Raw genomic sequence first — 27,500 nt, 5'->3', positions numbered from 1 at the left:
ATGGAAAGAAAACTTCGGTTCCACACCCCACCACCCACAAATCTTCCTGGCCAGGCACCCCCAGCCAGCCACTCGGAGCTCGTTGGAAGTGTGATAGCCATCCTAGATTTCTCCATTTCCCTCATGCCTCATATACAACTGCTAGTGAGTTTTGTGTGTAGGTCTCAAAATAGTTCTTAAATCTCTCCACTCCAATTCCACTGTCACCACAGACAGCCTCTCTCATCCAGATGACTGAGACATTCTCCTAATGACTCCCAGCTTCTGCTCTTACTCACCACAGTCCCTTCTCACGGCAGCCAGAGTTTAAAAAATTAGATCAGGTTTCAGTTTTTTGAACAACTTTATTGAAGTATAGTTTACACACTAAAGTGTACAATTGAATACGTTTTGACATATGTATACACCTGTGAAATCATCAGTTCAATAAAAATAAGGAACATATCTATCACCCCCAACCATTTCCTCATGCTCCTGTGAAATCCAACCCTCCCTCCCAACCTCTCATTCCCAGGCAACCACTGATCTGCTTTCTGTCACTATAGACTAGTTTGCATTTCCAGAACTTTATATAAATGGAGAATATAGTATGTACTCTTTTTTATGTGGCTTAATAATTTTGAGATTCATCCATGTTATTCACTCTATCCATAATTAATTTAATTGTATTGCTGAGTAGTATTCCGCTGTATGGATGTTTGTTTAACCACATTTGTTTAACCATTCACCTGCTGATGGACAGTTGATTCCAGTTTATGGTTATTACTAGGGTCCCAGTGCATGAAATTTGTGCACTGGGGGGGGGGGGGGGTGTGGTCCCTCAGCCCAGCCTGCTCCCTCTCACAAACTGGGAGCCCTCAGGGGATGTCCTACTGACAGCTTAGGCCCACTCCCCGTGGGGCGCGGGCCTAAGCCACAGTCTGGTCTCCCTCTGCGGGAGGCGACCTGGCTGATCAGGGGAAGGCACCAGCCCCATCACCCCACTGCTGCAGCCACTGCCAGTCACCGCAGCCACCAAGGTGTTTTCAACACGGACTCCAGTCCCTTCACCAAGAAAAAATGACAACTTACTTTAGGCATTTTCAAGATGTGTCTGTCATAGGATATGACATTTCTTTCTTTTCTTTTTTTTTTTTATCCTCACCTGAGGATATGTTTCCATTGATTTTTAGAGAGTGTGGAAGAGAGAGGGAGAGACAGAGAGAAACATCAGTGTGAGAGGGACACTTTGATTGGTTGCCTTCTGCATGAGCCCTGACCTGGGCCCTGGCCAAGGAGGAGCCTGTAACCTAGGTACATGCCCTTGATCAGAACCGAACCGAGACCCTGCGGTCAGCAGGCTGAGGCTCTATCCACTGAGCCAAACTGGCTAGGGCAGGATATGACATTTCTTAGCCCCTCCAGCAGTGGACCTTTGTTTTTTCCTCCAGGAGTGAGGTGGAAAAACCTTAGATAACCTTCTTGGATTCTTATAACCCAAGTTACCAAGAACACTCACTGCAAGTGGCGGCGTACAGGGAGCTTAGCCAATGAGTGGTCAGAAAAGGTGTTTACGCTCAAACTGGTTTGGCTCAGTGGATAGAGCATCGGTCTGCAGACTGAAGGGTCTCAGGTTTGATTATTGTTAAGAGCATGTACCCTAGTTGGGGGCACATCCCCAGTGGGGAGTGTGCAGGAGGCAGCTGATTGATGTTTCTCTCTCATCAGTGTTTCCGACTGTCTATCCCTCTCAACTCTTCTCTATAAAAAAAATCAATAAAATATAGTTTTAAAAAAAGAAAAGAAAAGGTGTTTCCTCTGCAGCTCATGCGCAGAGGACCCCCTGCATTGTGTACACTAGGCTAGGGGCATGTCCCCGCGGCCCGGGGGGGCACACCCCTGAGGCTTGCAGCCAGCCCCACGTTGTGGGCTCCGGGCTGGGGGTGTGGACGCAAGCGCAAGCACCGTTCCAACCTCAGCCGCTTGGCGCCTGCGCCCATAGGCCTGGAGTGGCCGGGAGCATTCTGGGAGCCTGGCCGCTCAGGGCCTACATGTGGGCCTACAGGCTAGGAGCGGCCTGGGTTCCGAGGATGTTCCCGGGACCCAGGCCACTCGGCACCTGTATATGCAAATTAACCCGCCATCTTTGTTGGTTAATTTGCATAATCACTCCTGATTGGCTGGTGAGCGTAGCAGATGTATGGTCAATTTACATGTTTCTCTTTTATTATATAGGATATGTAAAGACTTATATCCTATAAGTCTTCATGTATAGGTGTTTGTGTAGACTTATGCTGTCATTTCTCTTGGGTAAATACATAGCAGAGGAATAAGTGGGTCATATGGGAGATGTATGTTTAACTTTTTGAGAAATTGCCCAACTGTTTTCCAAAGTGTTTATATTACTTAACATTCCCAACAGTAGTGTAGAAGGGTTATATTTGTTCACATGCTTGCCCACATTTAGTATGGTCAGTCTTTTAACCTTTCTAGTGGGTGCATAGTGATATCTCATTGTGTTTTACTTTCCATTTCTCTAATAACCAAGAAGCATTTTTTTATGTTCTTATTTGCATATTTCCTTTGGAGAAGTATCTGTTCAAACTTTTTGCTCATTTTTTATGTTAGTTATTTTTGTCTTCTTATTGAGCTGCATATACTTTAAAAATATATCCTCAATACAAATTATTTGTTCTTTATACATTCTATGTACATAAATAGGTTTTAAAAATATATATTTTAGATACAACTCCTTTGTTGGATATATGTTTTGCAAATATTCTCTCCCACTGGTAATTGTCTTTTCATTTTCCTAATGATATTTTAGAGAACAATAGTTTTAAATTTAAATAAGTCTAGTTTATCAATGTTTTCTTTTATTGTTAGCACTTTTTGTGTCATATCTAAGAACTCTTTGCCCAATCCCCCCAAAATAAAGATGTTCTCCTATGTTTTCTTCCATAAGTTTTATAGTTATTGCTCTTACATTTAGGTTTGTGATCCATTTTGAATTAATTTTTGTGTATAGTGTGAGATAAAGGCAGATGTTAATTTTTTTCCTCCACACAGATATCTAGTAGCTCCAGTGCCATATGTTGAAAAGCTTATCTGTTCCCCAAGGATGCCTTGGCACCTTCCTCAAAACTCAATTGGCAAGCCCGGCCGGTGTGGCTCAGTGGTTGAGCCTCGACCTCTGAACCAGGAGGTCAGGGTTCGATTCCTGGTCAGGGCACGTGCCCAGGTTGTGGACTCAATCCCCAGTAGGACGGCATGCAGGAGGCAGCTGATCAATGATTCTCTCTCATCATTGATGTTTCTATCTCTCTCTCCCCTCCCTTCCACTCTGAAATCAATAAAGATATATTTAAAGAAAGAAAAAATAAATTGGCAATACGTGTGCAGCTTTATTTTTGGACTGTCTTCTCTGTTACATTGATCTATGTGCTTATGTTTACATCAGTACCATACTGTCTTGATTACTGTAGCTTTATAATAAGTCCTGAAATCATGTAGGGAAAAGCCTCCAACTGTATAATTATTTTGCTATTTAAGGTCCTTTGCATTTCCATATACATTTTAGAATCAGCTGATTTCTTAAAAAAAAAAAAAAAAAGCCTGTTGAGATTTTGAGTGGAATTATTTTGAATCTATATATCAATTTGGGGAGAATTGCCATTTTGAAAATATCACCTTTCTCCATTTATTTAGGTCTTCCTTCACTACTCTTAGTACTCTTTTATAGTTTTCAATGTACAACTCTTACAGAGCTTTTGTCAAATCTATCCCTAAGTGTTTCATATTATTAATGGCATTTCTTTTGTAATGCCAATTTCCAAGTATCCATTGTTCATATACAATTGATTTTCATATACGGTTGACCCTTGAATAACTCAGGTGTTGAGGATGATGACCTCTGCCCCACCCAAGCAATGGAAAATCTGCAACTTAAGATGGCCCTCTGCATTAAGGGATTCCCAACCCTGGATCAGACAAAACCACAGTTGACCTTGAATAACACTTACTAGTATATGCAGATAAATCCTTTCTTCCTTAATGTTAGGTAGAACCCAGCAGGCATTCTAGGCATGGAATTTTCTTTATAGGAAGGTTTTTCACTATAAATTCCATTTCTTTAGTCGTTACAGGGCTATTCGGGCTACCTGTCCCTTCTTAAATGTGTGTCATACTCTTCCTTAGAGCACTCAGGGTCTTCTCTCACACTTACCGTGGCTTACAAGGCGCTGTCTGGTCTGCTCCTGCCCATCCCTCCAACCTCATCGGCGTGCCACCTTCCCCTCGTTCACTCTGTCCCAGTCACGTTGGTCTTCTGGTTATTCCAAGATTATGCCAAGCTCTTTCCCAACTCAAGGCCTTGGCATTGCTTTTGCTTCTATCTGGAAAGCTTTCCACAGGCTCTTTATACGTTGTGGTTTTCCCCCTCATTCTCATCCTCCAGGTTTCAAATTATATGTCAGGAAGGTCTTTCCTGACCATTCCCTGACCCTTCTATCCTTCATAATATATAACCACACTTGTTTGTTTCCTTCATAATATATAATCCTGTTTACTTCCTTCATAATGTATAATCACACTCTGTGGTCATTTGGTTTGCTTATTGTCAGCTCCTTAAGAGTTGGGATCTTGTCTGTCTTGTTCACTGCTATAACTCCTGCACCCAGCATACGACCTGGCACAAACAAGGCATTCGATTACATTTTTTTTTTTTAACAAGTAGACTAAATTAGTGGGTTGACCTATTGATCAGTCAGCGGCATATGAAGAAGTCAGTGAGTCTTCTGTGAGCCTGCCGGTCGGTCTGAGGTTTTTGCTCAGCCTAGAGTAGGTCGGGCAGGCATTGAATGGTCTGGTTGCTGTGTGGGGGTGGGTCTGTATGACTGATAAGCCCCCTGTAAAGTCAGCCAAGGATTTTGGGAGACACAAAGAAGTGAAAGGCTAAGGCCCACCACCAAGAAGCTTCTGGGTCCACCTGTCTAATTGGAGGCTCCCCATTGCCCAGCCAGGAAGTGAAGTGGGGGTGGTACAAGGTAAATAGGGGGAGGCTGCAGAGTCTGGCCCAACTCTGGCAGCTGCTCCTCCGCAACTCTGCCTCAGGGCTTTCAAACCCCATAAAAGTCTCACCTGGTGACCGCAGTGCTCAGGGAGAGCCTGGGCAGGAGGCACAGAGAAGGCTTTGTGGCTTCTTCCCCACCCACCTCTCAACTTCCCCTGACCTGGTTCCTCTGCTCATGGAAACTCCCCAACTGGTCCTGGCTGCCTGGCCCCAGGAGACAGGCTGTGGTGCAGCTGCCACTGCCCGCTCTGCCCCTGGGGCAGGACCGGGGCCTGTACCTCCAGGGTCGTTCTTTGCAGGAGGCCTCTGGTTGGGGAAGAGGTCTTGCATGGGCGCTGGCAACTTCACAGTTAATCCCAAGCTTCCCCAGGAGCACCCTTGGCTTTGGGGTCATGGATGTGGCAGGAGTCCCATCCTAGAGGAGTACATGTAGGAGGGTGTCAGAGCCACTTGTGTGGGAAACAGCTGTTTGCAATAACCAGGCAACAGCACCCAGGCTGCCGGCAATCACTGAGCCTCCGTCCCGCTCACTGACAAACTCCATGACCAGGAGGCCCTGCTTGGTGACATCATCTTGCTCACACAGTGCTGAGGGAAATGAGCTCAGGGAGGCCATCAGAGGCGGCCTGTTTACTTACAGAGACCCTGGCCGTCAGCAGCCCTTTGACCAGACATTCCCTGTCCTAGCCAGCATGAAGCAGAAATTTCCTTAAACACATTATTTTGGCCTTAATCCACTACTTGCTCCCTTGCTTTGAATTTTTTTTTCAAGAGGAAAATTCCCAGTTCTGGCCCCAAATGGAACAGCCTAGAGGTGGTGGGCGGGAGATCACAATGACCCCCAAAAGGGCCTTCTGCAGTTTAAGTTGCTCCTACCTCCCCAGTAATCCCTGGAGCTGGGAGATCATCAGACCAATTCTCAGGCACCCATGTGGGGAGGGCCGGGGGAGGTCAGCGGGATGGCCAGCATGACCCCAAGGCAGACCCTCTCCTGCCTCGCTCAGGGCATCGGCCACTCTGAGCTCATACTCACAGCATTTTCCAACTCAGCAACCCTGGCTAGGCCCCTAGACCTCTCCCTCATTCCCTCTGGGTCACAGATATTTCAGGACATTCCCAAGATCCACCAGTTTTCACAGGTTCTAGGGGATTCCCAAGATGGTCACCCCCACCAGCCCTGACTGAGAGGCACTGTCATCTGCCCTTACCCACTCTCTTCATGTTGTTCCTGCTGGAACTAGGCCATTCCATAGGCCTTGAGAGTAGAGGGGGCATAAAGGTCTCCTCAGTCTCCCTGGTGCTCCAGGGTCCTAAGGCCATGTATGCCAGCAGCAGAGCGACGTCCTCCCAGGAAGACCAATTGTGGGAGACAGGTGCCCTCTGTGCAGCTGGATCTGCCCTCTATTAGGGCTGGTCGGGCAGGCTCAGACATGTTGGGAAGCCCGGGGCCTCAGCTGACCCAGCTCTGTTCTCTGGCCTGATCCTACTTAGCTCAGCGTCCTTCGGCACCAGGGAGGGGCTCAGGGGCAGAATCAGGTCAGAGGAGGGCATTGAACCTGTGTTTCACATGAGACTGAAAAAATGTCAAGGGTCCCCATTGAAGAATGGGGTGAAGAGAGAGGCTCACACAACACACTGAAAAAAAGGGCTGATTTTTTCACCTAACTATCCCCGCCCCCACCACAAACAAGGCCAGAACTCCCTAAACATTGGTTCCAATGATTTCAATTCAGCAACATGTCTATTGGACCCAGAATTTGTAAGGTATGAAAGTTGGAAAGACCCTAGCTAAAGACAGAAACTAATACTGATTGAACATCTGTGAGCCTGGCATGGTGCTCGACACATTACACACATTATCTTATTTAATCCTCACATGTCTGAGGGGGATTAAGCAACTCTACAGGAGACAAGCTCATACATGGCAGAGCTGGGATTCTATAATTAGGCACCATCCCCCTCCCCGCCCCCCCCCAATTTCACTTCTAGGAAGTCATTAACTCACGGAATCATACTCCTTGTAAACCACGCGAGGCATACAAGTTAAAGACATGGTAATCCAGCCCCTTCGTCCTACAGATGAGGAAACTGAGGCCAGGTCACGGAGTTGAGCATAGAACAGTTGCTCAGACTCAGATCAGTGCCCCTCCCACCACCCCAGCCGGTCTCCTAGTCCTAACTCCATCCGGGTGAAGGAAGGGTGGGAGAATAGCTGTGGACTCCACCTTCTAGAACAGCGGTCGCCAACCTTTCGGACCTCACGGACCACCAGCGGTCCGCAGACCACTGGTTGGCGACGGCTGTTCTAGAAGGTAATTCAGACAATGAACAAACAGAGAAACACATACATAGACACATATAGATATCCACACAGGCAGACATGCAGACAGGTGGATACTCAGGCAAAGTTACACACACAGGTGCTTACAGGCGTGCATTGTGTTGTTCTCATCTATTTAATGTGTGGTTCCTTTCCAGATTGCAAGCTCCATAAGGAAATAGGCAAAAAGGGCCCTGACCCTGGGCCCACCCTTTAGGCGGCCACTCTCCACCCTGCCCTCCTCCTGGATTACAAACCATGTGCACGGGACCCCATTACTTCCTACTTGGAGCCTTTTGGGCAGACTTTGCCAACGATATGGGCACCCTTAGGCCTAAAAGATGACCAAGGGGCAGTTATTTGTGGAGTACATGCATGTAGTTTGGACACATGTGAGGAGTAACACATGTATGCAAGGCCCCTCAAGATACGGGACAGAGCCAGGAAGGGGAGAGAGGGGCTGGGGCCGCTCTCTCTGTGTTGCTGAGTTCCAGCACACAACTCGGAGGAGCTGAGAATTCAAAATCAAACCCAGCCTTCTGGGTTATTAGGATTATGTTCCTTAGCAGTTTGTTGCTTTGGCTGAATAACATTTAAATATTTAGACATGAAAATATAAGCCTTCATTTGTACTCTTGCCCTGTGTTTTGCAAATGTTAGGAGCTGCCCTGGACACCTCTTTAAATTCCCACTGTAGGCCCAGTGTGGGCCCCGTCACAGAGAGAGCACTCTAAAGATGGCTGTTAACAAATGAGCAAATCACTTTATGAATGAATTGGTGAATGGGTGAATGAATGCTTCTGCACAAATGTAAATAGACAGGCATACATGCTTTCTGGGACTCACCAACATATTATTAATAAATATATGCTCATGCTTCCAGAGACACACATGCCTAAACTTATGGCTAGAAAGACAAGTACATGTTTACACCAAAATAAACTAAAGCCGGTATGGTTCAATAGTTGAGCATTGACCCATGAACCAGGAGGTCACGGTTCGATTCCTGGTCAGAGCACTTGCCCGAGTTACAGGCTTGGTTCCCAGTGCGGGGAATGCAGGAGGAGGCCAATTCGTGATTCTCTTTCATTATTGATGTTTCTATCTCCCTCTTCATCTCCCTTCCTCTCTCTGAAATCAATAAAAACATATATATATATTTTTTTTAAAATATATTTTATTGATTTTTTACAGAGAGGAAGGGAGAGGGATAGAGAGTTAGAAACATCGATGAGAGAGAAACATCGACCAGCTGCCTCCTGCACACCCCCTACTGGGGATGTACCCGCAACCAAGGTACATGCCCTTGACCGGAATTGAACCTGGGACCTTTCAGTCCGCAGGCCGACGCTCTATCCACTGAGCCAAACCGGCTTTGGCAAAACATATATTTTTAAAAAGTAACCTAAACGCTCACATGCACACTCCCATGGCACATATAAGCAGGAGTAGACCCACTCATCTATGCAAAGACATAGAGACACACACTTTCCCTTACACACGAGCTACACAGGTGTGGATACAAACATATGCAGGCAAACACATTAAGTACACACTTTCCCACCGAGGAACCCAGCTGCAACGAGAAACGCAGCCGCCTACACATACAATCCACACTGATACACACAGCTAGGCAGAGACAAAGCTGGAGCCCCGAGACAGACAAGAGGGAGACACCTGTCCACAGAGACCCCTGGGGCCGCCCTGGGCTCCCACTCTGTCTGCCTTCCCCACCACCCACCCTGGCTGTCTGCTGCCAGAGGGCCTCCTAGAGGAATTCCCTTCGCAGACTGGCTAAGGCTGCTCTCTCCTCCCCCGCAGTCCCAGGCCAGAGTCCTAGGGCAGAGAAGCAGATGGTGTGGTGTGGAGGTGGGGGTTGCGGGGGTTGGTGAAGGGGGCTCCTGAGAATTGCAAATGTTAGGAGCTGCCCTGGACACCTCCGATGTCCTTTGCATGCTCATCCCCAAGCTCTGTGCTCTCTTGGCCTGGCCAAGCCCAGACTGGGCACTGGTCTCTGGACAGTGTAGAACTCGGGCCCTGCTGCCCCAGCTCTGCCCTGACAGGATGATTTAGGAGGAGCTGATGAACAGCGCTTTTCCAGAAGCCTTGCTTCCTCAGGAAATGGCCCGGCCTCAAGCCTGATCTCCAAAACAGGCGCAGGGTGAAAACACCTCGGCTCCTCTGCAAAAACATGGGCCGCCCTCTCGCTCAGAGCCCCGAACGTCCTGGTAGCACGCCATCCACAGCACCCCGGGGCAGTGGACAGCAATGGAAGGCCTGGGCCTGGCCCTGCTTTTGCTGCTGACTCAGGGTGTCCACCTCTATTAAATGAGCCATTTGGGTGTGATCACTTCAGATCTGGCTGGAATGATGTAGGAGTCTCCAATTCCCCAGGCAGCCCCTGGGCAAGGGGGAAGGGGCTTGACCCCAGGGACAGTGGCCTGGTGTGGGCCTCCTCTTAAGTCACAGTCATTATTACTGAGCTTGTGTTGGGAGTGGCTTGAGGCTGAGATGCCTGGCGCTGGGGAGAAATGGGGACTCGGGGAAAGGAATGTCCTATGCAGTCTGGAGACAGACAACGACCTCTCCTCTCCCTTCCTCCCATTCCCCACGTCCCCCAGGCCTCTGCTGGAGGTGGACACAGGCCTGCAGCCCCACCCAGTCGGGTGGGGCGATAGGAATGCTGCTCGTCACAGCTGGCTGGACAGGGGAGACTGTTTATTCTCTGATGTCGGGAACATCTCAGACAATCAGGGGGATTTGGCTGCTGGCAGCTCCTAGATGTGAGGCTCAAAGAAGTCAATTTAATCAGAGCAGGCTGATGGTCTGAGCTCTGAGCAGGCAGCGAAGGGGCGGGGTGCCAGGGAGGGGCCGCCCCTCCCTGCCCCACATTCAGTGCCCTGTGTGCCTCTGAGCTCATCTGCTGGGTCTGCCGTGATGGGGCTATAAAGGTAAGTGGAGCCCTAGCTGGTTTGGCTCAGTGGATAGAGCGTCAGTCTGCGGACTGAAGGGTCCTGGGTTTGATTCCAGTCAAGAGCACATGCCTGGGTTGCAGGCTCGATCCCCAGTGTGGGGTGTGTAGGAGGCAGCTGATTGATGATTCTCTCTTATCATTGATGTTTCCATCTCTCTCCCTCTCCCTTCCTCTCTGAAATCAATAGAAAATATATTTAAATTTTTTTTAAAAAGGTAATTGGAGCTGAACCCAGAGCTCCTGTTAACAGTGTGGGCACCAGGGAAGACTTCCCATGGTCTCACTCCCAGCATCCCAGGTGCCCTCTGCCTATGGGACATAGCAGAGCTAACACGCTTAGCCTGGGAAGGGAGCTCATTTTGCATCTCCTGGTATTGAGTTTGACTCCAGTGACCCCAGCCTTCCTTTTCTCTTCTCACCCCCTCACAAGGTCAACAATCCTCTTACCTTTGAATCTCCAGTGTTTCTTACTCTCTCTCCCCCACTCATTACTAAAACCTGCTCTTAGGAAAGGCTGTCTGTCATCAGTCTTGAAGAACCATGAAAGCAATAGTTTAACCTCTCTCAGGACCATTTGCATTTTAAGACTGAGCCTTGTCAGTGAAACAAAGGCTCTGTCCTGCCCACCCTCCACGATTCCCAAAGGTACTTCTGGTGACAGAAAGCACACGGGACTCCCTGCAATCAAACGGCAGATGTTTACAACCCTCTCTGAAACATTCACCCACCCACGCTGCCCTGCCAAGGCATTTTTTCTCAAGTCTAACTTCAATCCCATGACTGATGTTCAATCATTACCTCCTATTATGGCAGGGAAGTTTTTTGCCTCCTTTCATCCATTTACTCACCCAACAAACTTTTCTTGAGTATCCACCCTATCTTAGATACTTGGGTGTGCAAAGACAACCTGGGGGCATTGCCCTTCAGCAGCTTGCAGTGGAATTTTAATGCAGGAAGCATCTCCAGGCAAAAAGCCTGGCCCACCAGCTGGCACACAGTAGGTATTCAATAAATGCTGCTTCCCCTTCTCAGGGCTGCACGATATGGACAGTGCAATAGAACTTCAAAAACTTTCTAAAAACCCTCACCAGGTGGACGAGAGTGCCAGCAGGAGTGAGTGGTTTCTATCTTTATTCGGAATGTGGTGATGTGTTTGGGATGTTCCTCACGTCAGATTGGAGAGGCATGCAAAGGAGAGGGGCTTATTCTAACCAGATCAGGGCTAGGGGCAGCCCAGGACACTGTCTCCATGGTGCAGAGCCCCAGACAGTTCGGAAACAAACAGAAACCCATCCAGAGGAAAGAGACTGACAAAAGCAAAAACAAACAAAGGCCAAGAGATGGAAAACTCAGGAGGTGGGGCAGGGTGGAGATGAGCAGAGTGGGGAGACGGGTGGGGGCTATGGAGGGGACGTAGGGAGGGGTATGGTCCTGGGATTTTGTGTATGTGAGGAACTGAATCCAGTCCTACACCTCCCACCCAAGAATCACCATGGCAACTGGGAGGGTAAGTGCTGCTGATTCTAAGCCAACACAAACCTCCTGGGTTTAGCAGCAGGAATGGGCTCAGATGCCTGGGGCCATGTTCTCAAGAAAAATATCTGAGTTGGGCTCTTTAAATCACAAATTCCCCATCCACTCCTGCTTTTATAGGCAATCGGGGTTTAATAAAATGAATTAATAAGAAACAACAGTGAACCACAACCCTACTTCTGGTCTTTCTCACATACACGGACACTTATCCAAAAGCCCACAGAACAAAACCGCTGCCCTTTGTGGTGGAAACTGACAGTTCACAGGATTCTTAGCTCTTCCCAGAAGCAGGTACCTCACCTGTGGAAGATTCACTTGCCACCCCTCCCAAAGCTGTCCTCCCTGACAGTGACTTAGTGACAGAGGGCCGATGGGGTTGTTTTCACAAGACCAAGGCAGCTGGAGCCCCAATGTGAGGTGGTTTCAACTGAACCACCATCTGGTCTTCTCTGCCATCAGCTGCCTGGGGAAGCTCTTGACCCAGGAGGGGGTGGGGTATCAGCAAGGACACTGTTTCTTCCTCCTCCATGAAAAAGTATCTGCAGCATGAGCCTCCTTAACTCCCAACACCCAAATGTGCCTTTTCCTGGAGCTGGCTGGCCTGTAGGATCTGCCTTAGATATAGGGTCAGTGCTAAATAGAACTGAGTTCTTAGGGCTTCTCTCCTTCCTACCTCTCCATTCCTAAGCACCCAGAGATCTCATACTATCCCTCATTACCTTAAGTCCAGGGCTGGCTCATCCACTAGGTCTTGTAGGTACAATGCCTAAGACCCACATTACGAAAATATCTTAATTTCGTTTACAATCAGAAGGGGGGAGGGGGAATGAGCTTTTAAGTGGAAGAGAACATTTTAGTATATAATAGTAATATATTCCTCTTTATACCAATGCAATCATAAAATATAATTTTAAATATTTTTTATTGAGGTGAGGGCCCATGAAGGCAAAAGTTCCTAGAGCCTGTGAAAATCATCATGTGGCCCTGCTCTAGTCTTCCCTCCTGCCCACTCCAATCCTCTAAATTCCAGGGATTTCTCTCCCCATATCAAAAGCTATCTGTCCAATGGCCCCCTACTAGTCTGAGAGCACAGAGGGCAGGACCATTCTTCACTCATCCTCAGTGTCTGTTTCACGTCAGATAAAATGCATTGCCTCTTTTTGTTTTGTTTTTTTGGTGTGTTTTTTTTTTTGGGGGGGGTACGTTTCAGGAAAAAGGGCTAGGTTTTAAATAAACATTATCTGAGAACCCCTGGAAACCATGCACATTTCACGTTTGTGCCATTGGACTTTGTCCAAATCCCTTCCAAGCATGTCAAACTCTCGGCCCACAGGCTGCATGCGGCCCACAACTAATATTTTTGCGGCCCAGCCAATATAACAGTATGTAAGAAACATTTTAATAAAAATTTTGTAACTTCACCGAAACCAGTTTGGCTCAGTGGATAGAGCTTCGGCCTGCGGACTCAAGGGTCCCAGGTTCGATTCCGGTCAAGGGCATGTACCTTGGTTGCGGGCACATCCCCAGTAGGGGGTGTGCAAGAGGCAGCTGACCGATGTTTCTAACTCTCTATTCCTCTCTCTTCCTCTCTGTAAAAAATCAATAAAATATATTTTTAAAAAAATTTTGTAACTTAATTTTTACAATATCCTTTACACATAATCTACACTAATAAAAGAGAATTATGCAAACTGACCGTCACTTTGCAATGCCAACCAGCCAATCAGGAGTATGCAAATTAACCCAACAAAGATGGTGGCGGCCCCACCCCCCAGCTGCTCTGGCCTCTGGGCAGCATGATGCAGGCACGGAGTGGCCGGGCGGGGCGGGATGCCTGCTATGAGGGGGAGGACAGGGGGCAGAGGGAACTACAGGAGCAGTGCTCAGGCTGGAGCAAAGACTGGAGGCTCCGGCCAGAGCAAAGACTCCGGCCGCAGTGAAGACTCCAGCCGGAGCGAAGATGGAAGGCAGCGGCCAGAGCGAAGGCCTGGGTCCCGGGTGCTGGAGGAAAACTGGTGCCGGCAGCCAGGGGAAGGAAGGCATATTGCACGAATCTTCGTGCAACGGGCCTCTAGTTATTAATAACTACAGCATTCATTAATAACTGATTATTATAATCGTGTTGCATTCATTTCCCTCACGCGCCTTACGCACAGGCGCACCATTTCTCCCCACTAATACTAGCAGTGAATATTTTAGCAGTAGATTGCCATGTCATTTCTTGTACTGACTTGTTTGGTGTGCGCAACAGGAAATATTTCGCTTTTGGAGAACAAGAAAAATAGGTTTATTTGTGTTACACTTATTAACTTGTGCAGTTATTCAGTGTCTGGTAAGTTAATGTTCAAGAAAAATATTAATTTTTATTAAAATGTTCTACTATTTTATGTTAACAATTACTCATTTATTTCAGCCCTTTGTATTCAGCATGTCTCTATCGAAATAAACCTACGGTTCTATGAAAATTGAAGCTTTTTTTTTTTTTTTTGTGGCCCACATAAACTTAAACCTTGTTTATTTGGCCCATGTTAGCCTTTGAGTTTGACATGCTTGCCTTACACTGAACTCCTGCCAAATTCACCAGTGAGCTCTAATTCAGTAACTCCAACAGATACTTCTCAGGTATAATATTGACTACGCAGCAGCATTTGACACTACTCATCAAGCCCTCCTCTTTGGCTTCTATGAAACTGTTGCCTTGGTTTCCTCCTATTTCCCTAAATATTCCTGCTGTCTCCTTTGCTTGCTCATCCCCTCTACTGAGCCATTAAAAATAAATAATAGTGATGATGATGATGATGATGATGATAATAGCAGGTGAAACATGCCAGATTTTACTCTGTGCTGGGCACTACTGTAAATTACCAGTTCTTTTAATCCTCAGAATAATCCCAAATCCATTCTCCAACCACCCACCAGAGTGACTTTTCTCAAAACCAAATCTGATATCCCACTTAAAAGCTCCGCTAAAAACCTTCCAATGGTGTCCCCTGCCCACAGCTTGTAAAGTCTTTCATGATCTGGCTCCTGCCCACCTCCCAGCCCCATTTCTCACCACAGCCTCTTCTTATGACTCTCCTGCTTTTAGCTTCTCCATTAAGAACTCTAGGTCTTTGCGTGTGCTGTTCCCGCTGCCTAAAATACTCTTCTTCCACCTCTTAGCCTAATGCTGATAGCACTTTCAGGTTTCAGTTGAACATCCCCTTTTCTGGGAGCCAGGGGTGGGGTAAAGGGGCTATGAGACCCACAGTCTGAAACCAGTCTGCCTAGTTCAACTCCCAGCTCTGCCACTTCCTAGCCAAGTAACCTTGGGCAAGCTATTTAAACTCTCTGGGATTTCAATTTTCTATCAGTCGTGAGAATTAAAGAAATCATACATAAGGCACACTGCAGTGCTACCTGTGTCACTTCCACACTTCCAGGCCAGGTTAAGACGTTTTGTCAAGTAGTTCCCAAAACTCCTTTTTATAATAACACCATATAATGTCAACCTCTCTGCTGAGAGTGTCCACCTGCCCATCTTGCCAGACTGTCAGTCGATGAGGACAGGGACTTTTGGCCTTGGTCCTGCCCTATTTCTCGTGCCTGGCACACAGTAGGTGCTCATATTTAGTATATCAATACCTACCAGATGATATATCCTGATGATATATGCTTTCCAGCAAACAGCCACTTCAAACAAGGAAGGAAAAAGAGGGTAAGATTTTGAGCAAAAGGGCATACAAGGCAGACAGGCTGAGGCTGAAAGCCGTCACAAAGGCGACCTGGTAATTAGGAAAATACCTTTATTATTTTTGAAATGTTCCAATATTCAATGTAAAAACCATGATAGTGGCTTTTTCACTTCACAAATTATAGAAAATTACTTTCCTCGTTCCTTACAGAAACCTCTCCCCCCATCCCCACCAATAAGACAGGGCTCCATTATGGCTGAAGCAGGGCAGGGAGGAGGGGCAGAGAATACGGCAAGTAGAACTAAGGTTCTCTGGGCAGCCAGAGGCTTTTCCTGCCCCGGCTGAGCCCCAAAGACCTGTGACCCCTCCGAGGGAGGCTCAGTCCACGCATATCCGAGTCTCGAAGGCTGAGAGTGGCAGAGGGCCTACGGCGTGGCACTTGTGGCTGGCAGGCCACAATCAAGGCAGCTTTGTGAGAACGAGATAGGAGGCAGGCCTGCAGCTATAATTAGCAGTTAGCAATTTTTAGAAAAAGACACTTGAGTTGCTCACTGTTAGGTTTGTATTTTTTAATCAGATCTCTGATTCCTTCCTTTCTCATCCATGGTCGGGCACGGGGTTACAGCTGCAGCAGAATGCTGTTTGTTGATTTGAGAAAACTGAAAATGTTTTGTACTTACAAAGGTGGATGGAATTCAAAAACCGATCCCCACCGATTTTTATGAGAAACATGACTATTCCTCTTGAGTGTCTCAAGTCAAAACAAGGCAACCGCCTAGTGATTTATCGTCCCCACTACGCATTTTCCGCCTTCCAGAAGGCATTAGAGAAAGGGCCAACGTCCGCCAGGAGCGATTGTAAACATACCACTGACAGCTTGGACACTTTGTTTTCAAATGCAGCAGGACTTTTTCCTTTGGCCCTGATGGAAAAGCCAACTCCCTAGGGCTGCTTAGGCAGGAGCAGACAGGAGGGCTCCCCAAAACCTATGAGTGAGGGCCCAGTGGTCCCCATTGGCCGGAGTGTGGCTGGAGCATCATCAAAGGCAATCGATACATTTATGGCATATGGAAATTGTCCTGTGTCCCCAACTGGCCCCCAGGCTCAGCCTGGCTGGATGTGGGGCATGGGAGGTACAAAACAAGGCACGTGGTTGAGGTGGTCCCCACACCAGGCCCAGAAAGATTATCTCTTCGCACGATTCCAAAAGTGTTGGAAAGTGGAGGAGTTGATGACACTCACTATGAGCAGCAGCAGCAGGTACAGGAATATCATGACCGTAAACCAATGGCTGGAAAACCAGGACAGCTGGCTTGAAGCCCTGCTTAAAAGGGAAAAAAGAGTGATGTTGGCAAAATGAGAAAAACATTTTTTTTAAGTGTATGCAACAACTTCTGGCTCCAAGATGAAATGATGAATTTCATCCTCTGAGTGAGCCATGAAATGAAGCTTCGTGCGTTCTCCTTTGCTCAAGAAATCTGAGGCTGTTTGCCCTGGCACTGACACGCCTTTCACCAGAACATGTTCTAAATGTACAAGGACAGCTATGCAGTGAGCTCATCCTGAGCTTCTCTTTTATAGCTGCTCCTCTTGAACCTCCTATGCCCCATCGTTCCTTAGGCAGGACTTTGGTATCTAAAAGAATGACCTCGTTTAATTAAGGTGTCTGCCCAGATGGCAGCAGGTGGCAGGTTACTTAGCAAAAGCCGTTTCACTTTTAGACACCTACAGTTATCAGTCTGTGCTGGGGAAATCCTCTTTGGCCCGCTGGGAGATGATCTAAACTGTCCAAGTGTGCACTAAAGAAACATTCCAGGGAGAAGTGGGAAGGAATGGAATTTTCAAATACAAAGAGCCAGATGATTTTAAACCAAAGGATAATGTCCACCAGACTCAGGAATGCTATACAAATTTCCCAAATTTGAGGGGAAAAGGGTTTTTTCCTGGTTTATGAAATCCTGAAGCATGGAAACCACTGATATGTACAACAGGGGTGGGAAATATTAAGTGATCCCCTTTCCTGTCTTACTTGCTCACCTGCTGCTCATCCTCATGAAAAGCTAGACCCCAACAATACAGCAAGACCTCGACCCTGAAGAACCCTGTACACACACCACCACCACCACCACCATCACATTGCTGAGATGGGATAAGGCATCTACCATGGCTTTTAGAAGTCAGAAGGCCTCATCTGCCATTGGGTTCAACACTTTCACTTTAAAGATGAAGATGGCCTGGCCCACATTGCTCAGTGGTTGAGCATCGACCTATGAACCAGGAGGTCATGGTTAGATTCCCAGTCAGGGCACATGCCTGGGTTGCGGGCTCGATCCCCAGTAGGGGGCGTGCAGGAGGCAGCTGGTCAATGATTCTCATCATTGATGCTTCAATCTCTCTCTCCCTCCCCCTTCCTCCCTGAAATCAATAAAAATGTATTTTTTAAAAATAAATAAACAAATAAAGATGAAGATGAAGTATCTCAGGTCCAGAGAGAAGATGGTGGTTCAACAGCCACCATGGAAAGTGACTGAGCTGGGCAGCACCCAATCCCAGCCACCACCTGCCTCTCAGCTTAATCTAATCAATGGGTTTCAGAGTGAAACCAGGAGCTTAGGGCTGAGGGGCCCCATGGTCTGGGGCAGCCAATTTGGCTTCATCCAGTCCCTCATGTCACTTGTGTTTACGAATCTCTTTGTCTTCTTCACTAGAATATACAGTCCTCAAAAGGCCAGGTCATCTTTTTTTTTTTTTTTAATATATTTTTATTCATTTCAGAGAGAGAGAGAGAGAGAGAGAGAGATCAGTGATGAGAGAGAATCATTGATCAGCTGCCTCCTGCATGCCCCCCATTGGGGATCGAGCCCGCAACCCAGGCATGTGCCCTGACCAAGAATCGAACTATGACCTTCTGGTTCATAGGTCGATGCTCAACCACTGAGCCATGCCAGACGGGCCAGGACCACATCTTACACAACCTTATCCTCCCTCCTCACCATGTCTAGCACAGTGCTTTATATACTTTACACATAGCTGAGGCCTAAAGCTGGAGGAAAGGGGGTGCTGGTAACAAAGGACCCAGCACTTTGAAGGCAGCCTTTAGTTGTCCTCCGGGGGCACAGGCAAGGACCGTCCTTCTTACCTCTTGGCCTGCTTCTGTGAGTACACCAGCAGGTACTTCACTCGCAGGAGCTGGTTGTTGGTGACCACAAAGTACTTCGGAGGGATGTCTCCCCCTTCACTGTGCTTGATTCTTGCTCTTTTGCGATCTATCTCCTTGGAATCTGAATGAGGAAAGTAAAGCACCACTTTACTGGGGGTGGGGTAAGGGATACAATAACAAAAGCAGCAAATTATGAATATAAATGGGTCAAGCCTCCTGGTCTTTGGAATGGAGAAGCCCGAGGAATAGGTGTGTGTGTGTGTGTGTGTGTGTGTGTGTGTCTGTGTGTGTGTGTGTGTATGTCACAATAAAAAAACACAGGAGAATGAGCGGGTCAGTGTGGTTGAGCGTCAACCTATGAACCAGGAGGCCATGGTCAGGGCACATGCCTGGGTTGCAGGCTCCATCACCAGTGTGGGGCATTCAAGAGGCAGCCGATCAATGATTCTCTCTCATCATTGATGTTTCTATCTCTCTCCCTTCCTCTCTGAAATCAATAAAAATATATTTTTTAAACACACAGGAAAATCAACAGAGAGACAAATAGGATAAGGAGGAAAAGGAATAGGAAAATAAAAGAGATACGAGGTGGGGGAAACTTGGCTGAACAAGGAAAGCAGAGAAAAGCAGCAGATTGATGTTCAAAACAAAAAAATAATCTGGGACGAGGAACAGGACTTGATCTGAGACATGTCTCTTAGCAGGCATTTTAAATTAGCCATTCTGGATTCGAGCTTCTTAGAACACATCTTCTACTCTTTGTACCAAGACTTGTTTAAACAAACAAACAGAAACAAAACTTTTAATACCACGAAAATCTTTAGCAATTTAAAAAAGCCCAAAGCTGTGTCACAGCAGACGTTGCAAGGTTTTGTTTTGATGTTTAATGTCACGGTTTGCAAACTTCCTAAGAATTATAAATGCAAATATTCCTGCTGTCTGGTTTAAGAGGGTGGCGTCGGACCTCGGCCCGTTTCTCGGTTCCAGTTGTTTTACATTAGAGGCCAGGAACGGTTTTCTCAATTTTCCTTTTCTCTTTGGAACCAACAGGCCAGTTCTGGAGACCAGAATGGCAGTTCTGTGACTTTTCTGCCTTTGCAGGCAAAACAGCAGGGGGTACCGGGCAAACAATCTGAGGGACATATTAGGGAAGTAGACTGAGGCGAACAGCGAGTCATCTGCTTCCTGGAAGCCTGGGATTTACTGTCCATGGCCTCAGTTGCCTCTCACATCCTCCAAGGGCTCCAGCACTCACAAGAGCATCCTGGAGGGACAGGTCTAAACACACGTACTTAGCTTCAATTTGGCAAATATTTACTGAACGTCAAGTATGAACCAGGCTCCCTACTGATACCAGGTGCCCAGGACTGACTGAGTCCCACTTCCTGCCCTCAGGAGCCCACACCCTGGCCTCGCACACTCACTTTCAGCTATCACATCTCACTTCCTCCCCAAAGCTTTCTCTGAGCATTGGAACCCACCAATGGCTCTGTCGTCTGATCTGCCCGGTGGATCCCCTCACCTGGCACTCTCTACCTACCACCTGATAGTAAGTGACATCTTTTCTACTGTGCATTCAATACCATAAAGACATGCTCACTGTGTGAAGGCAGGCCCCTGCCCTGCATTGCCCTGCACTCAGCCCATCCCTTAGCATGCAATGGGTACCCCGCCCAACAGTTGTGCCAACAGCAAGAGCCTACGCACCCTGAGGCCTGCAGCCTAGGTCTGGGCCAAGTGCTCACTCACCTTTCTTCTTGGTTTGGCACTTGACATCTGGATGGTCTATGACCTCACACACAGCCACGCAGCTGAGGATGGGGCCCAGGAGGCTGCGCTGCCACCCGAAGCCATGGGGGCTATAAAGGAGGGCCAGGCTCAAGTCACTGGTGAGGTAGGTGCCTTCCCCGAACAAGGACGTCTAGAATGGCAGAGCCCACCAGAAAAGAAACAAGGCTGGGTAAGTATAAAATGGAACAGCAAAGCAACACAAGTCTTTCTTCAACAGAATTGTAAACCCAGAATTTTCAAGCCTTTTTTTTTTTTTTTTCCCCAGTGAAAGGCATAAACTCAATAATCCTATGACATCATTAGGGGGTTAACACTAAACACATTCCTATCTGACGACAGGTTGACTGTAGATATACCTGACTAGCCTGGCAACCTAGTAGTTACTGTGGTCAAGGTTGAGTGAGAAAATCATAAATATTAAAAGTCCAGCCCTACCTGGTTTGGCTCAGTGGATAGAGCGTTGGCCTGTGGACTGAAGGGTCCCAGGTTCAATTCCCGTCAAGGGCATGTACCTTGGTTGCGGGCACATCCCCAGTAGGGGGTGTGCAGGAGGCAGCTGATCTGTTTCTCTCTCATTGATGTTTCTAACTCTATCCCTCTCCCTTCCTCTCTGTAAAAAATCAATCAATCAAAATAAATAAATAAATAAAGTCCAGCCTGGCGGGTGTGGCTCAGTGGTTGAGTGTCAACCTATGAACCAGGAGGTCACAGTTCAATTCTGGTCAGTGTGGGGCATGCAGGAGGCAGCCAATTGATGATTCTTTCTCATCACTGATGTTTCTATCTCTCTCTCTCCCTCTCCCTTCCACTCTGAAATCAATAAAAATATATATATTTTAATTAACAGGTATTAAAAAAAAAAAAAAAAAGAGTCCAAACAGACCTGAGTTTAAATTCTGCCTATGCCTCCAACAAGCTGGCCAGTTATAAAAACTCTCTGGCTGCGGGGTGGGAGTGGCCGGGGAGTGGTCAATGGGGGAAAAAGGAGACATATGTAATACTTTAAACAATAAAGAATTTAGCCGAAACCGGTTTGGCTCAGTGGATAGAGCGTCGGCCTGTGGACTCAAGGGTCCCAGGTTCGATTCCGGTCAAGGGCATGTGCCTTGGTTGCGGGCACATCCCCAGTAGGGGGTGTGCAAGAGGCAGCTGATCGATGTTTCTCTCTCATCGATGTTTCTAACTCTCTATCCCTCTCTCTTCCTCTCTGTAAAAAAATCAATAAAATATATTAAAAAAAACAAACAATAAAGAATTTAAAATAAATAAACAGCCCTAGCTAGTTTGGCTCAATGGACAGAGCGTCAGCCTGAGGACTGAAAGGTCTCAGGTTTGATTGCGGCCAAGGGCACATGCCTGGGTTGCAGGCTCGATCCCCAGTAGGGGTCGTGCAAGAGGCAGCCAATCAATGATTCTCATCATTGATGTTTCTAGCTCTCTCTCCCTCTCCCTTCCTCTCTAAAAAAAAAAAAAAAAAAAAAAAAAAAATCAATAAAAAATCAATTTAAAACTAAATAAAATAAACTAAGTCTCTGGGTCTCAGTTTCTACATTTATAAAATGGTGATAATAGTGTCTCCTTCATAAGTTCATGGGTGAGGATTCAGGGAGATAATGTATATAAAGCATCGATCAGGACTCCTGGCACATGAGAGGAGTGGGCACTCCAGCACAGGATCTTATGTGGTAGTATATGTAGTAATTCCTGCCACATGAATGCATTATCATGGTTACACTGATGGGCTGCTAGAAGCAAAATCATACTAGAAGGGGGATCGCACCTGAAGGGGGCAGTAATCTGAGTCACTACTTAGAAAAGAAATGAATCCCTCAGACCAGAAACTATAACTGAATGAAGAAGCCTACAGGAGGGTTGGGGTAAGTTTTACGCTTTGTATTGGTGTTGACCTAGAAAATGTCCAAAAATCTAGAAGGCAGCTCCCTGGTGGTAGTGCTAACTTGGTGCCCTCCGTGAGGAAGCATGCCAGGTGAGAGACAAGGATCTCTGGTTAAATACCTCCAGGGGAGCCTACAGAAGGCATAGCAGACAAATCCTTGCCCATGGTAGACATCAATAATCAACCGTGATGGCCAACATAAAAATATCAGTGATGGTACTCATTCACACTGGCTCAGAATCCTTCTCAACACAACTTCCAGGTAGCTGCTACCCAGAGCAGCTGCTATTCTGGGGCCACAGTATCAGTATCACAAGACAACGAGTGGACTCTAACAGCACGCCGAACATCCTGTGCTTGGGAACTGAGAAATGTCTTGTTTGGTGGCACCAGACGTCCACAATTCTAAGCCAATTAAGTGACGCTTAGGGGCTATGAAACAAGCCTTTGGCCTTTGGAAAGCCTCTTGCTGGGTTAGGCAGAGTTCCCATGTCTTTAAAGCCTACACAGACCTCTCCAAGGATACTGGATGTCCTCTGATCTGACCCCACATCCATTCTCCCCGATGCCTACATATATATACACCCTTCTAGACTCGAGAACCTCAAGCATGGCTGCAGTGAGCAGAAGAGTGGGAGACTTGGGGTATCTCTACCATGAGAACAATCTCACAGCTTCAACTGGCAGACGTCTCACTGAAAATCCAGACAGAAGAGGCAGGAGCAGACACTTTAGCAAAGGACTCTGATGAGATGCTGCTAAGCAGCAAAATCCCTGGGGGGCTGAAGTGAAGGTCTGGTGTACAGACTGTAATCTGCAGGCAACTTCAGGCTTGCTCTGCTGTGGGGGGAGGCCCGGGATTCCAGTAGCCTGGCCGAAATAAGCAGCTGAAAGCCAGTGTAAACAAGCCCTCAACGAAACCTAACTGCACTGGTTGCTAATCCGCTGCAGCGCTGCTGGGAAGCCTCTCCCGCCTCCAGGCTGCATCAGCCACCGCTCAGCCTGCGGCTCGGGGAGCCAGCCCCTCAGACAAGGCAGGTGCTGCATGACAGGAGGAAAGGCTGCAGCACAGCTACTACCCGAACTCCTAGAAAAGCAGTGTCCTCGGTGCTTAGCACAGAAAGAGCCTTTGCAAGCATCAACTGTTTCAATCCTCTCAGCACACCAGAAGGTGGGTGGCGGTGCCCTATGGTCCAGAGGAGGACACTGAGGCTCAGAGCGTTTAAATCCATCTGCACAGGCTGCAGAGCCGCTAAGGTGGTCTTTTTGGCTCCTGTCTGTACTCTCCTCCTGCACGTCCCAGAGAGGCAAAAAAAAAAAGCTAGGCGGAGCCCTAGCTGGTGTGGCTCAGTTCGTTGACCATCATTCCGTGCACTGAAAGGTTGCCAGTTTCACTCCCAGTTTCACTCCCGGGCACATGCCCGGGTTGCGGGCTCAATCCCCAACAGGAGGTAGCTAATCAATGCTGTGCTCTCACATTGGCGTTTCTCTCTGTAAAAATCAATTTTTAAAAGATTTTTTTAAAAATGTGCCCTCTGTGGTTGAGCGTTGACCTACGAACCGGGAGGTCACAGTTTGATTCCCGGTCGGGGCACATGCCTGGGTTGTGGGCTCAATCTCCAGTGTGGGTCATGCAGGAGGCAGCCAACCAATGGTTCTCTCTTATCATTGATGTTTCTCTCTCTCTCTCTCTCCCTTCCTCTCTGAAATAAATATATTTGTGTGTTTTTTAAATGTGCCAATGGAGAAGGGGTTGTTGACACTGTTTTGACTCTTTAAAAAGAGAGGACACTAAAGAGAGGAAGCAAACTCAAGGAGGGAGGGAAAGGACCTCTCCTTGGCACATCCCCCAATTTCTCCAAGGGCAAACTCTTTTGGAGTGACCCCTAGAGCAGTGTTTCTCAAACTTCAAAACACAAAGCGATCACCAGGGGAGCTGGTTAAAGTGTGATTCCTCATCAGGTGGCCTGGGGTGGGCCCTGAGATTCTACTTGTCCAACAAGATCCCAGGTGATGTGGTGCCACCGGTCCGGGAGCCATGCTGCGTGGTGAGGGTTGACCACACACTGGGGTCACCTGGTGAGCTGACTCCCAGAGATGCTTCTCAAACTGTCATCAGTATAGGAATCACCTGGAGATCTTGTTAATATGCAGGTTCTGATTCAGAAGGTCCAAGTGGGCCCAGGATTCTGCGTTTTCACAGGCTCCCAGCTGCTGCTGGTCTGTGAACCACACTTTGAGTGGCAAGGACATAGGGAACCTACCCCTTCCCACCCCTGACCCGCTGACCCCCCAACCCCGCCCCCCCAAATGTCAGCAGGCTTGGGCCCCACCTTGTTCAGGTGGCAGTGCAGGCCATTGTGGAGGATGGAATGGAAGTTTTCTAGGCGGCTCCCATGGAAGGCGTAGATTAGGTCTCGTTCTCCTTTGGTCTCATAAAATTTGGCATTCGCTGGGTCGGAGTACTCGATTTCAAATAGGAAGTCCGGCACAGGGACAGGAGTGTGAGGGGCACCAGTCAGCTTTTGGATCTTTTCAAACTTGAAAACATGAAGGGAGTTGAAATTTTATTCGGGAAGCTGGTAAAATGTGCTGCCAAAATGGCCTCCTAAAGCCTTGGGCTTAAAGTCTAATGGACTCTGTTCATGAGAACAACTGGTTTCATGAGAATAAAGACATCAGTTTATAAATAAGCTCAGAGCTTCCAGCTCAACACTGCCTTCCTCTGATGTTTTTCTCCTACAACAGGCTGACAAGCAGGCATTGTTCCTTCTAACTAAAGGTCACTCTTAATTTTCATAACTTTCACATCTACTTCCTATATTCCATCTTTACAATAATCTCAGGAGGTAGAAAGGTGTGATAAATGGCAAAAATGGCCACATATTTTTCCTCCCACCCCTCTGCAATGTGACTTTGCAGGTGGAATTCCACCAAGATTCCATCAAGAGATGGACACTATTTCACTGCCCCTTGAATTTGGACTCGGCCATGCGACTTGCCAATGGGACCTTGGCAAATATGTGGCAAACAGAGGCTTGAACAAGCCCTGCTAGCCTGTAGGAGGATGAGTGCCCCATGGAGGAAGGCCCAACCACAGCAGCCATCCCAGCTGAAGCCCCAGACATATAAGTGAGGCCACCCTAGATCACCCAGCCCCAGGTGAGCCAGACCCACCCAGAAGGACCACCCGACCAACCCACAGAATCATGAGAAATAATCAGTGTTGTTTTAAGCCACTAGGTTTTTGGGGGATGGTTTGTTATGAGGCAAAAAAAAAAACTAACTGATACAAAAGGGTGAGCTATTTCCTAAGGGGCAACAATCCTTTTTAGGGCAGAAACCACACATTTCAGTGATTTCCAAACAATAAGTCACAGTCTATGGAGAAGGCGGAATTTTCTCTGGGTTGTGATTAAATAAGAAAAATTAGGGCAGCCCTGGTCGATAGCTCAGCTGGTTAGAGCATCATCCTGAGACACCAAGGTTGCAGATTCAATCCTCAGACAGGGCACATATAAGAATAAACCATCCACCAGGCATGGCTTAGTGGCTGAGTGTCGACCTATGAACTAGAAGGTCATGGTTCAATTCCCGTTCAGGACACATGCCCTTGTTGTGGGCTTGATCCCCAGTGGGGGATGTGCAGGAGGCAGCCGATCAATGATTCTCTCTCATCATTGATGTTTCTATTTCTCTCTCCCTTCCTCTCTGAAATCAATAAAAATAATTTTTTAAAAAGAATAAACCAATGAATGCATAAATAAGTGGAACAACAAATCAATGTTTCTTCTTCTCTCTCTCTCTCTCTTTCTCTCCCCCCCCCCTCGCCCTCTCTCTCTCTCTCCATCCTCTTTCCAAAATCAATCAATAAAATTTTTAAAGAGAAAATTTAGGTCAATGTAATAGATATATATTTATATATATTTTATACACACACACACACACACACACACACACACACACACACACACACATTGCTGTAAGGTTGCCATGACCCTTTCCCTGCACTGCTCTCTATTCTAAGGTCAGGACCACCCTCCTTTTTTGTGTTAAAACACCCTTTTATAAAATGATGATACATGGTAGGCTAATGTCCTTGCTTGGGTCAATAAAAAGCTGATATAATCCTGGATGCCAACACTCCATATTTTAATGGAAGTTAACTGGTCCATAAAACAAAGTCAAGGAGCTATTATCTTATCTGCTTTACTTGCAGCAATATCTAGTTGGTGCCTGATGCCCCTACAAGGAATAAATAAATCTCCATTTAACATACGACAAAAGTAAAACCCAGGGATCATCTAAGAGTTAGCAATCCAGCCTGGACCCGAATATCTCCCACTGACTCCCACTCCAGGGCGCTTTATGTTACTTTCCCTCCCAACATAGATGGATGATCCTAAACACCAGAATCCAAGACATCAAATTCTATGCCACTTAAGGATTTCCGTCTTTAGCAGGAGCTTATAAAACGGAATGCTCTTAAGTTAAAATTGATTAAGTGAAGAACAGAACAGATAAACCCCTGCTGCCTCTCAGAGGAAAGAGCACCAGATTGCAGATCTGCCATCCCACACTCTGGTCCTTGCTATCCCAGTGTGTCCCTGGGAGATCCGGCCAGGCAAGGACACCAAATTATCGAACGTGTGGTATATGGGAGTGACACACATTCTGTTATAGCTCCCCTCTGAGGTACCTATTAATATTCTCAGCTTACAAATGGAAAAATTATGGGTGGAAGTGGAATTCAATTTTTTAAAATTAATTTTTACAGAGAGAAGAAGGGAGAGGGAGAGAGAGAAAGAAACATTAATGATGAGAGAGAATCATCAATTGGCTGCCTCCTGCACACCCCCTTCTGGGGCTTGAGCCCACAACCCAGGCATGTGCCCTGACCAGGAATCGAATCAGAGACCTCTTGGTGCATGGGTCAACACTCAACCACTGAGCCATACCGGCCAGGCATGGTGGAAGTGGAATTTAAACCCAGAGCATGAGGTTTTCCAATATTCCAGGCTCTGCCTCTCTGTTTCCTAACACCTGGATTAGGCCCATGTTGCTTAAGGTGTGGCCAAGGGTTCGCCCTCATCAGAATTAC

General features: G+C 47.2%; 1 protein-coding gene across 12 annotated transcripts in view; it reads right to left on the bottom strand.

Annotated features, from left to right (window-relative positions):
* PARP16 (poly(ADP-ribose) polymerase family member 16) overlaps positions 1-27,500 on the bottom strand; it is a 47,921-nt gene that overhangs the window by 7,390 nt on the left and 13,031 nt on the right. For 3 of the 12 annotated variants that reach the window (XR_008556104.1, XM_054716130.1, XM_054716131.1), the window contains exons 4-7: positions 24,733-24,939; positions 20,461-20,632; positions 18,691-18,832; positions 16,794-16,875 (exon numbers count right to left, since the gene is read on the bottom strand). Coding sequence is in view for 11 of the 12 variants with exons in the window: in XM_054716130.1 (XP_054572105.1) it covers positions 16,794-16,875; positions 18,691-18,832; positions 20,461-20,632; positions 24,733-24,939 (603 nt within the window). In the remaining variant the exon portion in view is untranslated. Of the gene's footprint in view, positions 1-4,548; positions 4,667-15,505; positions 15,550-15,650; positions 16,876-18,690; positions 18,833-20,460; positions 20,633-24,732; positions 24,940-27,500 lie in introns of those variants that run through there. The other 9 variants (XM_054716135.1, XM_054716132.1, XM_054716125.1 and 6 more) reach the window with 7 other exon arrangements.

This window comes from Eptesicus fuscus, chromosome 5 (genome assembly GCF_027574615.1).
Source record: "Eptesicus fuscus isolate TK198812 chromosome 5, DD_ASM_mEF_20220401, whole genome shotgun sequence".
NCBI classification, from domain to species: Eukaryota; Metazoa; Chordata; class Mammalia; order Chiroptera; family Vespertilionidae; genus Eptesicus; species Eptesicus fuscus.
Note: the sequence above shows the minus strand (reverse complement) of the source record. Positions and strands in the feature narration are given on the sequence as shown.